The 20,669-nt window shown below is 45.7% G+C and overlaps 1 protein-coding gene across 1 annotated transcript in view; it reads right to left on the minus strand.

The window, feature by feature from the left end:
- The window catches only part of ANXA13 (annexin A13), a 184,603-nt gene that overhangs the window by 20,506 nt on the left and 143,428 nt on the right, over positions 1–20,669 (minus strand). The window contains exons 9-10 of the mRNA XM_069621588.1: positions 14,830–14,905; positions 869–981 (exon numbers count right to left, since the gene is read on the minus strand). Of these exons, the coding sequence (XP_069477689.1) occupies positions 869–981; positions 14,830–14,905 (189 nt within the window). The remainder of the gene's footprint in view (positions 1–868; positions 982–14,829; positions 14,906–20,669) is intronic.

Genomic DNA, 20,669 nt, shown 5'->3' on the forward strand with positions numbered 1-20,669 from the left:
ACTTTCACGTTCATGACATTATCTGGTTTGACTCTACATTCTCCTTTTCTATAAGCTTCCATACTTTGTGTCCTTGTCTCACTGCTGCGTCCCTGCCTGCCCTCCCACCTTGTTAATGTCCCTTTCTACGTTGTACCCCCCAGCTGGCAGCTTCAGGAAACAGCAAGGCAAAGAAAAGGTCCTACTCCTTCCATCTCATTCCTGGTTCCTGCTTCAGTGCAGTTAATGATGTAACATGTACTGCTCTCCCCTGGAGTTACTGTATATCTATTCGAAAGATCAGGAGGAGGAGGAACGCTGAGAATGCAGGAGCTGTGGAGCATGAGCCCGCGGTGGGGAGGCAGTACGCACACTGCCTGAGGAGAGGTGGTGCAGGTGGCACCTGGTATGACATTGGAGCTCCCAACATTCACAATAGTCACTAGGATCTTTGGAATCTGGAACTCCTTTGGGGATTATTGCTGGAGAGTAAAGGATCCCGATGGCTGCCAGCATCTCAATGTGCTCTGCCGGTTTGGGGTGCATCGTGCAATGCAGCAAGGACAAGTTCTGGCATGGATGAGATATGAATGGAAGGTGTGAGTGTAGGAGTGTAGGTTCCTGGAGAGGCAGTTATTCCGAAGACCTGTTCTGCAAGACCCAGTACCCTGTACTTTATATTTCATGTATTAAAATGCAGTTTACTCAACTGCCCCCCCGACTACATTTAACCACAATGTCCCCTCACTTAAAAATAGGTTTCCTTTTTGTATAGGAATGAGTCTTTTCCTTCTTAAATCATCTTGAGAAAAATTCAGCAATTATGCAGCCGGTGATGACTGAGCATTATTGGGGCATGAAGTGGAAGAACATTAGTGACAATCCTTACCTCTGCCCTGGTCACTAGGATGCGGATCAACAGCTCCTCATCCGTGCCGGCTCCTTTCATGGCTTTGTGCAGTCGCTTTGCAAAGTATCCTTGGCAGTCTCTGGCACACCGCACTAAAGAGAGGTGGAGAAATGCCAATACAAGTTAGACGGACACAGTACTCAAAATGCAGCACATCAAGAGAGAACACACATCCCACTAGGAAAGGGGAGAAGCAACAGATCCATGCTTTTCATCAATTTCATCCATTCTTGGTGGACCTTTGACCGGTGCAGATTCAACTTTTGTTGCTATATGTGTTACCTCACCCTTAAAACTTCCTGTAACTCCTTTTGGCTCTCTCTTCTTTTTGGCATTTGTTTACTGGATTGTTTTAAGTGACCCAAATTCACATTTGCATTTAACAATTTCACACAAAAATATCACAGATGAAAAGACACGTCACCGAAACAGCCCTGTCCCATGTGACCTAGAGTGTCACGGCATTATAGATAGGGCCAGTAACGGCTTCTGCCTGCAATTAACCATGGACAAATATTTGGCAGGTCAGTAGTCACCAAAGGATATATGCCAGCATTAGTCCTAAAATACGTGTTTTATTTTATTACATATAGCAATTATGACCACCGCATTGTTTATTTGTAGTTCTGGGAATGTCAATGTGTCATTGATTGAAAGGAGAAGCCAATTGGTTTATAGAGCAGCACCTGGAGACATTTCGAAGATAATTCTATAAAACAAACATTCTGTTTACAGGAAAATGGTAATATTGCGAATCATCCGCAATTCCAATGAATTCCCTTCCATTCATGAACATATTGAAATGCTAAAGAATCTTTGCCTTTCAGTGGAACAGCTGGCTTTGCCAATTTGGCTAGTCTTCCTTTATTTATTCATTTATTTCTATAGCTCCGATAAAGACAAGGACAACAGGAACAAATGTACAGTTTGCATGGCTTCTCAACTAGCGATTTTGGATAGGTTTGCTTAATAGCAGAATTATGACTCGCTACACACAAAAAAGAGTTTAAACAGATCAAATGCAGTGAAAATGGCAATATTACAGAAAGCTTTGCCCCCAAGAGTGGGCAGTTATTTATTATGCCAGGCAGAGATTGTCTGCACCAGGACGGAGAGGGATCATGAAAGTAACCAGGCATTGCCATGTGCCAACTTCAGGTACATGTAAGGGTGCTTTGCACCATTTGGATTTAACCCCTCAGCTCCCTCACCGGCATTAAGGTGTTCACTTACAGCAGATAATACATATAGGCTGAATGTAGGCAATGGCGACTCAGGCAGCTCTGAGCAGGAGTGGGCATCGCGGCACATTTGTCTACTGCACAACTGATCGTCTTCTAATCAAAGATCAATGGTGTGAGGCTGGAATACATTTGAGGTGATGAAAAGCAGAATGTTTGAACATTTGTTGCATACCATAAGATATACCCGACGTTGCCCAGACTAAAAAAGTAACCAAACCTATGTTTTTCCAACAGTGAAAAAGACATGAGTTGACTTGGCTAAATAGTTCTGTATTCTTTATCACTTGATAGTCATGCATGTACTGTGATGATATTGTCGGCTCGGCATTGGCCGGGAATGTGCCAAAGTGCGCGCGGGACAGCAAAGCAGAGAAGCAGACGGTGTCTGAGGGAGAGACATACTTGCAGAACGTCCACGACGCAGAAGAAGGGAAAGCATACCCACCAGTGACCAGGGCCAATGGAGTGCAAGGACACCACCGCTGAACTGCACAGGAGTGTCACAAAAGACCAGGGACGCTTCTGGTGAGCTACAGAAGCTGCCGAAGCTCATGGGAGACCAGCAAACAACGGAATGGTGACGGCCAAGGCCCTACAGGTACAAGGGTGTCTAGAAGGCCTGAAGTGGATAACAGAAGGAATACTCACCTGGGCGAGTGAAGGGGGTCTGGAACCCATATCAGGAAGGCGTACCCCAACCAGTAATAAAGGGGAATATGAACTTTGCAGATACAAGTGACAATCACAAACCTTGACAAGAGAGTAAACCAAGGCTGTGGAACGAAGAGAGATTAGACACAGTGAGCGTTGTGATTAACCAGGTTAAGGGGGTCTGGGACCCACATCCTACCCCGACCATTAAAAAGGGAAATAAAGGAAAATACAGATGATATTCACAGATCTTGGCAGGGGAGTAAACCAAGGCTGTGGTTTGAAGAAAGATCAGACAAAGAGAACTGGGAGAGTAACCAAGTGAAGGGGTCTTTGACCCACATTGGGGAAACAAACGCTAAACAGTACTAAAGAGGAATACAAACTTTACAAGTGGAATTCACAGACCTTGGCAGAAGAGTAAACCAAGGCTGTGGGTTGAAGTGAGAACTGAGAGAGAGAACTATGATAGCAACAAAGTTAAGGGGTCTAGGACCCATGGTGGTGTCATACACCCCAAACAGTGATTGAGAAGAATACGAAGCTTGCATGTGCAAGTGAGACTCAGAGACCTTGGGAGGAGAGTAAACCAAGGCTGTGGTGGAAGTGAAGACAGAGAGAGAACTGTGAATCCAAGAACATTGAGTATCCTACTTGGCAGGAGAGTGGGCCAAGAGGAGGGGTACTGAGAAAGGGTTGGGGACCCTCAGCAAAACTTAGGAGAGAGAACCAGGCTATCCTTTAATTTCACAGTAGCTGCGAGCCGGGCCTGCTCAGAAAGGGTCGGGAAACCTCAGCATATTTTGGGAGAGAGAGAACCAGGGCTATTCTTCCTTGTCGCAGTATCAGAGAGTGGTATTAAGAGTAGGGTCTGAAACCCAAAGCAATTGAGAGGAAAATCCAAGCACAGCTTGGAGAGAGAGACCCAGGCTATTCTTTATCGTCGCAATATGGAGCAGTCAGGCCTGCCCACCAAGGGCCTGGGACCCTGAAGACTGCTTGGAAAAGTGCCAGGCCATTTGTTCTTGTTGCAGGGCCTAGGAGCCAGGCCTACTAAGAAAAGCTAAAGACTTATCCTGACCATGAAGGATACCGAGACAATCTTGGCTAAAGTAGAAAGACTCAGGGGAAAGGTAAATCAACCCATTGAGTCTTCTGGAACTTCTGCTTGCTTTTTCTACACCTTTCTGGAACCTTTTTTTTTAACTACAAAGCTGGGCTGCAGGTTGACAGTCAAGAGACATTTCCCTTTTTAGCTTATGTTGAGTTTAGCTTGTGAGGGATAGATTAGGGTTTGGACACAGGACGGAGAACTTTACTTTCGACATTCTGACAGAGACAGATTCATTAGCTAGTTTTGTTGAGGCAGGAAAAACCCTCTCAGAGGTAGAATTATTTACGATTTCCTCCAACTTCCCCCCATTTTTGTTGTTAATAAAAGTCTTTACCAATCAACTTACCATCCATGTGTCCGAGTCTTACTCCTACATCCTCAAAGTACATACTTGGATGTCTCTTGCGGCCTCACTGTCTGTTTTTATTTTGCTAGATGTCATACGAATAATCCTTACTTGAGACCTCCTTTCTCAAATATCGGGACTGGTACATGAAATAACATACTACCAATATCTTCACACAAGTCCAACTCATATGCCCTTATTTAATAAACACAATATTAGTGTGCAGACGTGTAAATTGATGGACCTGTTTCTCTTGTGTCCTTGTGTCCAAGACTAAAGTTTTGTGTTATAACTTTAGTGTCACTCAATGAAACTGAATGAAATTTTACAATATCATTCTAAAATTGACTCTGAATGCAAAGACTGGTGCTGTTCTTACAAGAGGGAACACAATTAGAGTGGGGGGAATATTTGAAAGGCTTATAAATGTAGTGCAATTTGACAAATCTGCACAAAAGTTTGCAAAAAGATTTTAGACTCAGATTGAAATGATTTTGCAAAGTTTGGTGGGATTTTGTCAAGAGGGGGCAAAATTAGAGGTGGGTCTCAACTTTTTTAGATGGCCTATAACTTTATTGCCATTTGACAAATGTGCACAAACGTTTCAGAAAGATTATAGACCCAACCTTGAATGTTTTTGCAAAGTCTGAATGGTTTTTGTCAAGTGGGGGCTAAGTTGTATGACTATTTTATGTACGTATATTTTGACACTTCAAAAAATAAAACATGGACGGGTTTGCAGCAAACTCGTGCAAGGAGCATTGGCAAGGACCTGAAAGCATGGTTTTTGCAAATGTGTCTGTGTTTTATTTTTTGAAAAGTGTCATAATGTATGTACAAAAAATAGTGATATACCTTTGGTGACTGAGGTATAGCCTGTGGCCATAGGCAGTGGCCAGATTGTCCGGGTCATGGGAAAAGCCATGACCCAGACAATCTGTCTACTGGCCATGACCATGAGGGACCAGCAATGGGGTTAAAGTGGCCATGGCCATCAGGGACCGGCTAGGTGGTAAAGTTTTTTTGAAATCAAGATAGGTTTGAATGGGAAAAATAATTCTGCTCGTGGATACACCCTGAAGTGCTGGACAGGACTGCAGCAAACATTCATGAGGAGCATCAGCAAGGACCTCAAAGCATGGTTTTGCAAATCTGTCCTGTGTTTTATTTTTTCTGAAGTGTCAAAATGTAAATACAAAATATTGTGATATAACTTTGGTGCCTGGACAATGGCCTTGACCCTGAGCAAGGACAAATGTGTACTCTGATTTGCTTATTGAGGCATGCAGCATGGCTTAAGCACTAGGTTTGAATGGGAAAAAATATTCTGTTTGCGGCTACAGCCTGAAGTGCTACACTGGATTACAACAAACCTGCGCAAGGAGCATCAGAAAGGACCTGAAAGCATGCTTTTGCAAATCTGTCTTGTGTTTTATTTTTCCAAAGTGACCAAATGTAAGTACAAAAAATAGTGAAATAACTCCGGTGCATGGGCAGTGGGCCTGACCCTCAGCAAGGACAAATGCCTACTCTGATTTACTTATTAGGGCATGCGGCATGGCCGAAGCCCTAGGTTTAATGGAAAACAGATTCTGCTTGCGGCTGCAGCCCGCAGTGCTGGACAGGATTGCAACAAACCTGCGCGATGAGCATCTGCAAGGATCTGAAACCATGATTTTGCAAATCTTCCCTGTGCTTTACTTTTTTGAAAGTGTCAAAAAGTAAGTACAAAAAATAGTGATATAACTTTGCTGCCTGGGCAGTGGGCCTGGCCCTCGGCAAGGACAAATGTCTACTCTGATTTGCTTATTCTATTGGGGAATGCGGCGTGGCCGAAGCCCATGCCCCATGGATTATGGAAACTGGCCAAGGCTGCAAGCCATGAGCACTGGCCAACTGTGATATTATGAGGGTATAGTGGACACTGAACTAGGATGCAAGGTAGGTGCAGTGAATAATGGGGGTTGTTTGGTGGGGCTAGAATTGTGGTTGAGCCTCATGCCCTAGGCAACCATGAATTGCATCCCCAGCATGCGCTGCTGATAACGACACACATCAGTATGCTTTGCTAAAAATATGTTTGTTAAAGGAGGTTTACAGTTCTTTCATATACGTTAAATGAGGAATTATTAATAACTTATATGCAGTGATGTAACATCATGAAACATTTTCACTCATAAATACATAGGAAATTCACAGAAATGTTTTTGTTAAAGGTACGTTATGGTTAAATTGCACTAATAAAAACCTATGGAATTCAGTGGAAAAACTTTGTTAAAGGGACTTTATGGTTAAGTTGCACTAATAAAAACCTATGAAGTTCAGTGGAAAAACGTTGTAAAAGGGACGTTATTGTTACAAGTAAAACCAAAAAGACCTAATAAAAAGCTATGAAATTCAGTGAAAAAACATTGTTAAAGGGACATTAAGGTTACGAGTAAAACTGAAAAAACCCAGAAATTCTCCAGTTATGATAAACTAAGTCACCATAACTCATGCCACCACCATGCACTGCTAAGACTAACACCCATGACATCACAGATGACATCACATATGAAATAATTTTGATGAAAAGTCCCTGCAAGGGGGTGTGTTTATAATGTTGTTAACAAGATGTCAGGGGTGATCGGGAGACCTATCATCAACTACTTAATCTATTAAAGAATGTACTCATCTAATATCATTGTAGTGTAGTGTTGTTGTTAATACAGAAACCTAATCATATATAAACATAGGCAATGGGCCTCATTACGACCCAGGCGGTAATCTGCCGTCATTACCGCCATGGCGTAATGAGCGTTTACGCCGTGGCCGATGGCATAAAGAGCGCCACATTACGACCCATCGCGCACGAGCATTACGCCATGGCGGTAATGCAATTAACGCCATGGCGGAAAAGGCCCCTACCGGCATCGTAGGGCGAGCAAGGTGCACTTCCGCCACCGTAAGTAGCGGCCACCGTAATTAGCGGCCACCGTAATTAGCGGTGGCCGCAATTAGCGGTCACCGTAAAAAGCAGAACCGGAAATAGCGTCATTGCGGCGGAACGTGAAACAGCACGTCGGCCATCTTTAAAAACACAATCCATTGCCATCCTGCCGAACAACACCAGATCCAACCCTGACACCTGTCCCAACCAATCACCCACCCATCCAACTACCCAAAAATGCCTAAAGTTGTTGAGAAGGCATGTGACCGCCAGCGCCAGGAAATATTTAGCCGGGAGGAACTCTGCATGCTTGCGGAGACCCTGCAAGACAACGCAGCTGTCGTTTTCTCGCCGGAAATGACCAGGCCAGCGATAGCAAAAAAGAAGGCCATCTGGGCCCTGGTGGCCGAGCGCATCAGCGCGGTGGGGACCGTACCCCGCACCCCACAGCAGTGCAGGAAGCGCTGGCATGACCTTCGCATACGGGTCAGAGCCGTCATCTCTGCGCACCGCAACCTTGCCCTGGGTACCGGTGGAGGTTCGGAATCCACACTAAAACTCCAACCGTGGGAGGAGATTTGTGCCACCACGATTGGCATGGAAGGCATTGAAGGCGTCGGAGGGATGGAAAGGGGAGTTCCGACATCAGGCGATGAAGGTAGGTGCCTCAAACAAGACATGCCATAGTCACTGCAGTCCATTCATGTGTAGCACAAGGTTGCCCTAGAGTGTAAATGCAACACATTAGCTCCACACTGCCCATAGCCACATGCGAGCACCACCCTGTATACACTGCTGGCACCCACATACCTGCATCCACATTCCACACAAAAAGGAGACAACCTGCATGGCCCTGCCTGAAATCTGCCTCATCTACTGACCAGAATCATGTCAATCATTGTCATTCCAAAGTCCGCAGACCCATCAATAACGCCCTCCCTCCTTTGTTCCACCACAGGCACAGATTCACACCCCGAGGACCAGGACACCCCTGCGACGAAGAGAGCCAAGAAGGCCAATAATACCATCCCTGCACCCTCAACCTCAGCTGCAGTGAGGCAGACCCCACAACAAGCAGAATCCACTGCAAGCAAACCGGACGGCCCACTGGCAAGCACCCCTGTAGGCAGCAGGCCAGCAGCAGCTCCACCTGTACCAACATTGCCTGCCACAGAAGGTACCGGGTCTGCGGCCAGCAGCAACATGGGTGAAACAGCTGCAATTGCTGCATGTACAGACTCTGACATTGAGGAGCACGAAGTCAGAAGCCCCACTGACCTTCTACATTCCCCCTGTTTGTCAAACGCCAGCCCCCATGAGGATCACACACAGGGGCACACAGAGGAAGAGGAGTGGCCTTCTACCCCATGCCCAGTCCTCAGTCCACAGGAGGGGAGCAGCCCCTCCATCACACCACCAGCATTGGGCATGGCCCAGCAGGGGCAGCAGTCCCTCGAGGACATCATAGAACGGCAGCAACAACTGTCCACGATGCTGACTGAGCATGCCGCGGAATGTGTGGGGGCTAGAGCAACCATTGAACAGGCCACGGAGACCCTAAGGGCCGAAGTAGCGCAAAGCACTGCCACCCTGAGGAATGCCATGCAGGCCATGTCTAGGGACATCTGTGGTGAACTTGCCGGGTTGCATCGTGCGCTCACTGAGCTCACCCACACCCTACAGGACGTACATGCACGGGGGTAGGCAGGGACATCCTCCGCTGCCAGTTCTGCACAGAGCAGCCCCGTCCGACGTTCCGGACGTAACCTGCGCTCCACAGCCAGGGGTGCCCCGGGGGCCGGGAGAGGGGGCTTGTAACAGCCTGTGCCCACTGTCACAGGCATCTGTTGACACTTACATGGGGTGTGTTGGGGTGTGCAGGGGGGAGGTGGGAGGGGGTGTGTTGGGGTGTGCAGGGGGGAGGGGGTGTGTTGGGGTGTGCAGGGGGGAGGTGGGAGGGAAGGGGTGTGTTGGGGTGTGCAGGGGAGAGGGGGGAGGGGGGAGTGGTTGTGTCAAGACGTTTTATGATTGAAATACACTTTTTGCTTTCCCGAAATGAAATGTGTGGACATTTTCATTGCATATGTGTGCTTTCTTTGGTGTACAGTCCACAGTGTGCATGTCCCAGAGACACACAGTGCCCCAAGTGCAGTCTCCATGTGATACACACCAGCCGTGTGTGCTAGAAGCATTGGTCGATGATAGTTTGGCGCATTGCACGCCCCTCCTGTGCATCGCCTCCTCCATGGGGTGCCGCCCCATCTGCACCCTCCTCATCCTCATCGTCAGGTGGTTGCAGTTCTGCGTCAGGGGGCAGGGGCACATTCCGTCTGACGCACATATTGTGTAGCATGACACATGCCATGATGATCTTTGCCACCTTCTCATGGCGGTACAGGAGTGCCCCACCAGACCTGCTGAGGCATCGGAACCGTGCCTTCAATAGGCCGAATGTCTGCTCTATGACCACACGGGTACGTGTATGTGCACGGTTGAAGTCCTCCTCGTGCTGGTTCTGCGGGTTCCGGACTGGTGTAAGGAGCCACCTCTTCAGGGGATAGCCTGCATCCCCTGTATGTAGGCGAGAATATATGTGTCAGTCATGTCGTCTGATCAAGAACATGATGTGCCACCATGGCTTGCATCCAACTGTTACTTTGGCTCAATTCTACATGCACTAATTGATTCACGCAATGCAACCAGTATATGCTCATGGCTCCCATGGCCTGTTTTGCATGCCATCACCCAATGTATGCAGAGGGGTTGAGTGCATTGTGAGTGCCCATCCACTGTGTCCGTTCATGCCGTTTGGTTAGTTGGCCTGGCACATGTCCTGTGATGGCAATGCGCACATCATTGCAACATTGCTGTGGGCCTCATCATGACCCCAGTGAGCAATGCTGATGTAGACAGGGACATTTTGGGGGCCCTGCTGTCTGTGTAATGGTGTGTTGATGTTTCTGTCCGTCATGTGCCTCCTTCGTGGGCAGTTATGGGGGACAGGCCTATCGGTTGATGGTGTTTGGTGACGTGCATGTAGGTGCTTTTCATTGTTGACAATGTGGTCTGATTTGGTAGAATGCACTTGCAGATGGTTGTGTCATGGTTGGGACACAACCCCATTCAATGTATGGTAGGGCTGCATACATTGGCTATTGGCTTTACTGGTGTTGGGTGGAGTATGGGTTGCTTCAGGGTATCCTCTGTCTCCGTTCTCTCTGCTACTCACAGCCAGGTGGAGTATGCATCATTCCCCCCCCCTTTCATCCAGGTGGAGTATGCATCATTCCCCCCCCCTTTCAGCCAGGTGGAGTATGCATCATTCCCCCCCCCCTTTCAGCCAGGTGGAGTATGCATCACCCCCCCCCCTTTCAGCCAGGTGGAGTATGCATCATTCCTCCCCCCCCCTTTCAGCCAGGTGGAGTATGCATCATTCCCCCCCCCCTTTCAGCCAGGTGGAGTATGCATCACCCCCCCCCCCCTTTCAGCCAGGTGGAGTATGCATCATTCCCCCCCCCCTTTCAGCCAGGTGGAGTATGCATCGGTACGTCATTCACCTGCCCACTTCCATGACATTGGACTCACCGAGTAGCCAGGATCTTGGGCCTGCATGTCACTCCATGTAGCGTGGTATTGTGGCGTTCCTCAGGACCATAGAATCATGGGTTGATCCGGGGAATCGGGCACAACAATGTGTGATGATCTTGTTGGAGTCACAGACCATTTGCACGTTGATTGAGTGGAACTGTTTCCGGTTGCGGTACGGTACCTCCATGGCACGTGGAACCACCAATTCCACATGGGTGCAGTCGATGGCACCAATGCAACCGGGTATGCCGGCTAGTGCATGGAAACCCACTTTGGTGTTTGCAATCTCCTGGGCAGTCCGTGGTAATGAGATGTGGTCGTCTGTGTGCTTGAGGAGGGCATCGAGCACTTGGATGAGTGTTTGTGAGAATAATGGTTGTGAAATGCCATGCAAGTGCCCCACTGTGTGCTGGTAGGTGCCTGTGGCCAGGAAGTGGAGTACAGACACTACCTTCAGTAGGGGTGGGATGGTGGTTGGAGTTTCTATCATGCTGACGATGTTGTTGTGTGTCATGTCTACGATGGCGGTGATGGTGTCCCGGTCCAAACGGTACAGGGTGTGGATCTGCTCAGCAGTGAGGTTGAATGGATTGGCTCTGATGCGTGGGATTGGGGGCTGCCTGCGTGGTGGCACTGGCTGTGCTGGTGGGGCTTGCTGGGCCTGCCTTGCCCTCCTTCTCCTCCTGCATCTCCTCTGTGCTGCCTGTTGTTGTTGTTGCTGTTGTAGCACTTGCATTGCTATCAGGTCCTCCAGCCCCAACATTGCTAGTCGTATTGGTATCATTGTGGAGTGTGACTGGGTGTGGGACAGGGTGGGGTGTGCTCTTTTTGTACTTCCTGAGTCTGTATTGCCTTCACCTGTGCTGTTTCTGTGCACCTGTGGCAGCTGCATTCACTTTACATGGCCCTTTACGGTTGGTTCGCGATGGCGTAATTAGCACCATGGCGGAAAGGTACTTAACGGGCTGGGTGATGGAGTTAGGTGCATGTCCACTTGGGTCGGCATTCGCGTACCTTTCCGCCATGGCGCTAAGTACGGTGTGGGAGGTTGCGTGCGCGCGCCCTTGGCGCAGTTAGCGGCAGCGTTAACTACGATGCCGCTAATGGCATCGTAGTTAACGGTCACGGGTCATGATCGGACCTGGCGGAAAACGATGGCGGTAACCATTTACCGCCATCGTTTTTCACTTAGCGCCAGGGTCGTAATGAGGCCCAATGACTGCAGCATGCACCATAGAAGTACACTATTTATAATCTTGTCATTTTGGATAGTAAAATTATGAATGCCACCATATCAAGAGTTTGGAGTAATGTTAAACATGGAATAAATAGCTAATAATTCAAGATTTACTACATACTTGTGTTAGTACAACTACTACATATGAAGACCCACAATGCATACAAATCAGAGGCACATATAGGGAAACTAAACTAAGGAAGAAAGAAACAACATCACCAAAAAATGTCAATAACATTATAATTCATCATTATGTATTATTGCCCCATATATGTGCACCATGAGCTGAGACCAAACCCTAAGGAAAGTACTTTAAGAACATTCAAGAACATAGATTAACGTCTGGATATATAGCACCTTTTCAATGTTCATATTCTGACTGTCAGTGAACAAAACAGCCTCACTTGGATATGTAAGTGAACAAAAACAAGTGGCACAGACATGTGATGTCATCAGTTATGTCATCAATGACATTTGCAATGTCATCTTTGATGTCCTGGGTTTCGTTTTAGCAGTGCACAGTGGTGGCACGAGTTATGTTTGCTTAGCTTACCATAACTGGCAAATTTCTGGGTTTTTTCCTTAATGTCCCTTTAACAACGTTTTTATAGCTTTTTATTAGTGCAACTTAACCATAACATCCCGTCCCTTTAATAATGTTTGTTCACTGAATATATATATATATATATATATATATAATATATATATATATATATATATATATGTATATACGTCTCCTGTAGGAGGCTGTTCAATACGTTGAATATTACCTCTGAACATTACTGGTTCAGTATCATTGAAGAACCTTAAATTCCAGGTCTAATCATATGCTAAAAAATGCTTCGTTGTGATTATACTCTTTAGGAAATTAATATTGCATACATTCATGTTCATTCCAAGTTTGGTGAAAGTGGTCAATATTGATGGCAACGGAATTACTGCCAATTTTACTGCTCTGCCAAATTCTGAGGGGAATAGGAGGAAATACCTCCAGCACATGGTGGTTCCTCCAGAAAAACTGAGCAGGTATCACAAGTGGCCTTACTAATAGCGGTAATTCCTCCGTTCATCACAAAGCCCTAATGGGACTCCATGATGGGATTGACAAAATCTCAGAATCTGGAGTATTTAACTCCAGTTCTGAGGTGGTAAACCCATTACTACGGCTAGTAACAGTAGACACTTTTGTCAGAATTATCATGCGTAATTACGGCAAGCTTGTAATGAGGTCCATTATCCTGACACTCTCCTTTTATGTCTTAAAGTTTGAAAAATGTATTACTTTGCAAGACCATATACAGTAGGACCTGCTTCAATCTGTTGGTATTTTGGTGGCCACATGACATCCTAAATAGGCCATTATTTTGGAGATTATGTTTATTGTATGAATTCTCTCTCCTTTAACACACAAACATGCATGCTGCTCTCCCTGTGGTCTTGTTAAATAGTTCAGACGCTGTGCAGTCATCTGACATTCTTTTCAGAAATGGCCTTTTTTTCTAGAAATGAGTTGTGTGGTCTAAATAAATTGATTTTCACTTGACTATGTTGAGTCTATATTTGCATCTCATAGACCACTACTCCAGACCCTGTACATAATGCTTAGCATCTTCTTCCAGGATCCCAAATCAGGACAGTTCTTCATAGAATCTGCAAATACCTTTCTCATTAAGAGTTGGACGGTAATGGTAAAAACATGCAGTATTTCCTAACACTGCATGTATTACTGTTCTGCCAAATTGTGTATTTCGCATCTGAATCTCTTAGAAACTGCCTGATTTTGTGTGGATGAAATTTCCGATAAAAAAATCAATAGTGCAAGAGGATCACCCAGTACCCAGTAAGACTTCATTTCTCCAATGGAGTCTAATGGTACTCCAAAATGAGGAATAGCTGAGGGATCTGCATGGCTCTAACTCATGTAGAGCTTTCCTGTTACCGGTAATGACAATTTCGGTTGGCGGTCTTACCGAAGTAATACTGACAAACTCTTAGTAACGCATGAGCCTTACTAAGAGCTTCTATGAAATCCAACCTATGAATGCATTGAAGAGCAATGAGGGGCCCCCCATTTGTCATCAAAATGTCCTCAGGATTAATTTGTCACAAGCACCCCTGGAGCCTAATACTAATCTTGACCATACCATACCCCAATTTACTATCCTTGGCCTTCTTCCCAAAGATGCTCAATTTGTTGACAAATCCGGTGCATGAAATTGAAGCATAGTATTTACCTTTGTCTTAGCAGGTCTCGTTCTTCGCTCCGCTGTCATCTATAATGTCATGCACTTAGTTAGCATTACTTTCTTCCAGTGCAGTCATGGACCTGGTTATCACACATTTCAAAGGATTCAATTATATATGTTTTTCTTTACAAGTGGTAATAATGTTGATGGTCAGTTTAACGAGCCTGCAGTTTCCAGCCTTCCACCTGATCGTTCATTTGTGGAGTGTGGTGATGTTTGCTTTTATTCAGTCTTTCAAAACCTGTGCCTTCCTTTTGCTTTCTGCAATGCCACTGCCTTTTTCAACCCCTTTAATTTCCAAGCTGGCATCCCACATATTATAATTGCGTTGTCCGGTTTGCAAGATTGAGCATAACTTCCTTTGAAAATGGGCGTGCACTTCCGCCCCACAGTTTGCCCTTCTGCACCTCCTCTGGAGTAATCGATCAAAGTGTCCCGTGCCTCTGAATACATCAAATGGCCCCTGCTTTGTTATGGTGTGGCAAAGCATAACATAGAGCAAGGCACCTAAGAGCAGATCCGTTAGAAAAGACAAGGCTTTTATGAACAAGACATACACGGAGAAGGCATGCATTCTGGATTTACCTAAAGTTAAGTAGGCCTTCTTCAGGTTACCAGATGCTTCACTTTTAATGACATCTTCAATGTCTTTTCCGTGCAGCTGAAAGCGAAATATGAAAGAGGTTAGTAGCTGAAAGGCTCATCGCCAGCACATTAATCTCCGGATCACATTAAATGAATAAGTAATGGGCTATTAAGCCCGGTTGATGAGCAGTTTTGCACTGACATTTTCACAGACTTATCAGTGCAAAAATGGCATGGAATCTAGTAACAAGTGCAGAAACGACTCCAGTGTACTGTCTGATGATAACAAGAACTGCGTTTGGACCTTGTTGCTCTTAAATTGCTGTCACCAGTGCAACATTTTTTGTTCTGGTTGAAATGTATGTGTTCCGGCCTTAAGTGTTTTTATAAAATTTAAGGCTATTTAATTTATTTATTATAATACACAATAACAGTTTTTAAAAAGAATATTAATATACACATTTAAATACATACCACTAAATAAATAGTCTACAAAATGTCTTTGATCAATAACACACCCTCAGCAAAGGTTGATACAGAGGAACCCAAATCCAAAGTGATTATCCATGATATCAATATTTAATCATTTCTACATTTCGTGATTTGCCTTCAGTTCATATAGAATATAGAAATAAATAATATATAAAATATAAAAATATCTTACTAATATCTTCATCTTTCACATTATCAAAAATATGCATTTGCGGTTCAATATCACTATTACAAATTCTAGAAATGATTTAATGTGAGCTTATCCCATACCAAGAATCCTCCTATATTAAAAAGGGGGAGATACCAACACTACATTTTAAAAAGAACAGTGTAATAGGCAAGTTCATTATCAGTCCTCAACACTCTTAAGTTTTTGTATAGCAGATACAAAGGACACTTGGTCTAAATGTGACTTTATGTCTACTTCCCATACTGGAGATACATGAGGACTGTTCAATGTTCCATTATCCTTATCCGACTTTAAGCGCAGTGAATTCAATGCATGCATAATCTCCATATCATTGGCCACAAGTGCACACTTATTTGTTGAAATAACTGATGTTTCAGCGATCCCAATATAGAGTCATTTCATAATTTCCAATATTTTAAAACCATTCCAGAAACCTTTTACCCAATCTTAGTTCAGAAGAAATGGCCCTTATGGGTCATAGTTGTGTTCACCAGGGTATCCTTGGGATTTGGCTTTCTTCAGTCTTCCTGACCAAGGAAATGACTCCCTCTCTTCAGGTACTAGTTCATAATGTCAGGGGGATGTCTCCCTCCCCCTAACGTTTCTCAGGCTTTTCAGCAAAATCAGCAAAATATGGGGGAATGTCTCACTTTCCCAGGCTTTTCTCAAGCTTCTCAGAAAGTTCAATAAACGATGGGGGAAGGTCTCCCTTTCCCTGGCCTTTCTCAGTCTTCTCTTTCTTCTGGACAGCCCTGGTTCACTAACCTGCTCAGGACTATCTGTCTGCTTTACATATCTAGTGGACAGCCCTGGTTCACTAACCTGCTCAGGACTATCTGTCTGCTTTACATATCTAGTGGACAGCCCTGGTTCACTAACCTGCTAAGGACTATCTGTCTGCTTTACATATCTAGTGGACAGCCCTGGTTCACTAACCTGCTAAGGACTATCTGTCTGCTTTACAAATCTAGTGGACAGCCCTGGTTCACTAACCTGCTAAGGACTATCTGTCTGCTTTACAAATCTAGTGGACAGCCCGGGTTCACTACCCTTTCAGGGGCTGTATATCTGCTCCACAGTTCACACTTCAGCTGCAGGTCCCAGACCCTTATTTCTGTACTCTTTTGGCTTGCAGTATTTGTGAACCTCCTTTCCCAAGTACTGCAATGAGGTATAAAGCTTAGGAGGTTGCTTGTTACATGTTGGGGGTCCCAGACCCTTTCTTTGTTAGTCATCCGCCCTTCGGGCTCCCACCAACTGTTCCTGGACACCCAGTGCTTTAAAGGGTGCTAACCGGTGCTCTCCGGTTGTCTGTGGATCTCTCCGACCGCCCAGACTTCTTCTGACTTCTACAGGGGCTGCAGTGCTACTACGGCATCTCCCTGTGAGCGTGTACACCAGTGTCCTCGACCGGCTGGCTGCCCGGGGGTCTGCTCGTCTGCCACTCTATCCACGGCAGACCTTCAGGAGATGCCTCTGCCTTCGGATAAGTGTCTCGGTTCGTGCTCTCCTGGCCTCCCTTCTCCTCTTGCCTTCGAATCCCCTGGTTTCTCCAGGATAGGCTTCACTCCAAACTAAGTCCTTCTTCCCCTTTTATTATATGCTGCAATTCAGTTGGTTTAGGTTGTCTAGTTTGTTCATGTTGTTCCGTGGGGTATTCCACATTACTCCGCACTTTGCCCTCGTCTCAGTGATGCTCTCACTCTTCACTAGGTTGCCAGTGTTCTTCTTCATTTGAGTTTCTGAGTGTGCTTTCCCTAAGTCAACCATATGCCTCCTCATCTCAGTATCTCCGGAAGGAGTGATCCCATCTACCCTACATAGACATATAGAAGTGTGCGGGGTAGGTGGAGTCTGGATAACGTAAGTAGCTGAGATAGGGATTACTGTCCAGTGGACATAAGCGCGTTCTCCCTGGATAGTCATCTCTGGTCCCATGGAGATTTCCCTCTCCATGCGAACCTTCCACGCAGTAAAACCCCCAGGTGGACTTTCGGGTAGCGGCCTCACCTCCCTAAGCCTCACCCTGCAGGGATGATGTCACATAATACAGTAGGTAATGGTACATCATTGCTAGCACCTAACAGTAAGGTCATTGAGGAGTTAATAAGTGGTGTCATAACTGATTTCTCATATAATGTAATTTGTGATGTCATCAGTGTGCTTAGGGGCTGTGCAATCGTTAAGGTGGGGTAGCTTCCAACACCTGCCAAATTTCAAGGGTTTTTGTTGCATTAAACCAGCACCTTAACGTCACTTCAACTAGAGTTTTTTTCAATGAATTTCATGGGTTTTGTTGTTCTGAACCTGTTCATGAACTCCGATACTTTTCACTTGCAGGTTGTTTTCTAGCAGATTAACCCTTTATTTATCCCTTTCCCTGCATTTAGGATGGCTAGGGTTAAATAAATGTTTAATCTACTCCAAAGCCACCCATAAGCGAAATGTGTAGGGGTGTCTATTTTGCCTTCTGGGATAAGCTCAAGAGTTAGGTGAAGATGGTCAAATTTGACTAAATCTTCTGTAACGCTCCGTCTAAAACGTATGTAAAGACTTTCATATAATCTATATTAATCCGGCAAAAAGGCATCCCTTATTAGGTGGTATGTGGTTATCTTACCACCGAAACCAATATATGTGAAAATGTGGGCACATATGTGGTTGTTCCAAATTTACCTCGGCACAGGAGCGGTGAGATTCCTGTATCCATTTAGGTGCTGGTTATTTAGCAACACTACATTGCAAGTGTAGACTAGGGGTAGGCACTCCAAGGCTCAACCGCCCTTGCCACGAGGCTACCAAACATGTTGTCAGTTTGATCCAACCATTGAGCATGAGCAAAATGGTAAAAAACAAGGCCATGTTCACCATTTCCCAAGAGCTCAGTGGACGTGAACAATGAGGGGTGAGCAGGAGCGGATGTTGTGCCTATATTAGAAATCAATTCTGTGTCATAGAGCTGACCTACCTAGCTCATGATATTGATTACCTAGCCGGCTTTTAACAAAGTACCAAAATTACTTGCACGTTAAGGCAGAACGGTCAGTTGAAGGGCCAGGATCCTTGTTCTGGGACAACCACTCTTGCAAACGCACGTTATTACTCCCAGTGGCCGTGAAAGTATGATTTTTGGGATCTGCCTCACTCTTTTCATGGATCTTTCCTTCCACTGCCTTTGTCACCACCACCACAACTCAGAAGCACCCACTAAAACGCTATGGTGCTCACACTGCTAGAAATTGCCACACTGGTTGGTGTCTCTAGCACTGAGGAGGAAGACACTGTGTCAGGATCATTTACAGGTATTAGCTTCCCACAAGGAAAGGTGGCAGCAGGAAAAGGTACTGTGTGGGATACTAAATAAGCAGAACCCCAACACAAGGTGGTGCAGTTTCTTCTAGGCTGAATTTGGCACACGAGCCGGACGTAAGGAAAGAAACTCTTCTGGGCAAGTGGCAGTAGGACGAGAATAAGGGAAGCTTTCTTCGTGCTTCTTATCTCCAGCCAATATGGCAGCTGGGTAGACCATTTTGCGTCCTTATCAAATTGACTCCTGTGTTCCCTAAGTGAGGTCCTGCCTCTGTTTTTTGTTCTGGGAAGAGCTGGTTGGCAGATGCCACATATTCCCATTAGGAGTGCATAACTCTTCATCAATGTGGGGGAATAGTCAATGGTCCAAAGACAGACTGCTTGTGGTAGGTTGTTGCCACACATGATAAGGATCCCTTTCTAAGCATTGGCTGATAGTTACAGTTTTCAGGATATTTTAGGATCCTTTTTTTATATGTATTTCGTTTTCTTGAGGCAGCGGCATGCTTGACAATAAGCAACCAGAGAAAGTGGGTTGCGGCTCTATTGCAGTTCCTGTATGAACATATTCTGGCCTAGTTGCCACAGCAAATCCTAGGTCCAGTTCTCACAATATCTTATATTTGGAGATAGATCCGGCTCCCTTGTGATCATTTGTGGGGCCTCTCCTTTGTTTTCCTTGATAGCAGGCTGGTACTGGAAGGTTCTGCGCTTCCACGGCTCTAGAAGTGGTGGTCGGGTTTTCTCTGCAGCTGCTGCTTTATTATGGAACAAGCTTGCTCGCTCTCTTCGAGCCACTAAAAATCATTCACTGTTCCGCGTCATCTGAAAACCTTTCTGCTTTAAAAACCTTTCCCCCCCACCTCTGCTGTCCCTTACTCAGTTTGTCTGAGCGCCATGATGCCTTTTTTGGTGTGAGTGGTGCTTTACAATTTATATTGGCATAACCTAACATAAAAGAGCCAAACGATCAAGCAAGAACTATCACAACTGTGTTCTGTTTCTTTAAGAACCAGCAATAGTAGTTCCCATGGCCTCTCAAGCCCATGATGTCAGATGTCAGCTGGGTGTGGTGATACTCTCATTATCTTGCTGGAATCATACATCAGCAGGTTGGTTGAACGGCTTTCTTGAACCCGTCTAAGCAAGAAAGTGCTGTAGGGGGGCTTATTAGCACCCAAGAGCCAATATGGACCTCTACCTGCAATTCCATACCTGCATACATGCAGTCAGGAATGAAAATCATGTTGCCCTTCACGTGACTGTAACATGTTCAATGACCTGTTGTGTAGTGGACTCACTGCACATTATGTCTGGTATGAAGGATATTTACAGATCTGATTTTAAGAGAAAGAGCAGTGGGTTTCTACAGCTTGTTAACAAGTCCTCTGCAGAAATGCACTGTGGCTGCAGGTTAGCAGTAGCGTGGGGCCCTCATGCCATGACCTGTGGAGGAAGAGTCAGTGCTGACCTCTGAATGCTCACAGGATCAGTTTCATGGATGTAGAGGGTGGTGCCATGGCCTGTGGAGAAAGAGTCATCGCTGACCTCTGCATGCTCACAGGATCAGTTTCATGGATGTAGAGGGTGGTGCCATGGCCTGTGGAGAAAGAGTCAGCGCTGACCTCTGCATGCTCACAGGATCAGTTTCATGGATGGAGAGGGTTGTGCCATGGCCTGTGGAGAAAGAGTCAGCGCTGACCTCTGCATGCTCACAGGATCAGTTTCATGGATGGAGAGGGTTGTGCCATGGCCTGTGGAGAAAGAGTCAGCGCTGACCTCTGCATGCTCACAGGATCAGTTTCATGGATGGAGAGGGTTGTGCCATGGCCTGTGGAGAAAGAGTCAG

Source organism: Ambystoma mexicanum, chromosome 5q, assembly GCF_040938575.1.
Source record: "Ambystoma mexicanum isolate Mex_15411 chromosome 5q, UKY_AmexF1_1, whole genome shotgun sequence".
Classification (NCBI taxonomy): domain Eukaryota; kingdom Metazoa; phylum Chordata; class Amphibia; order Caudata; family Ambystomatidae; genus Ambystoma; species Ambystoma mexicanum.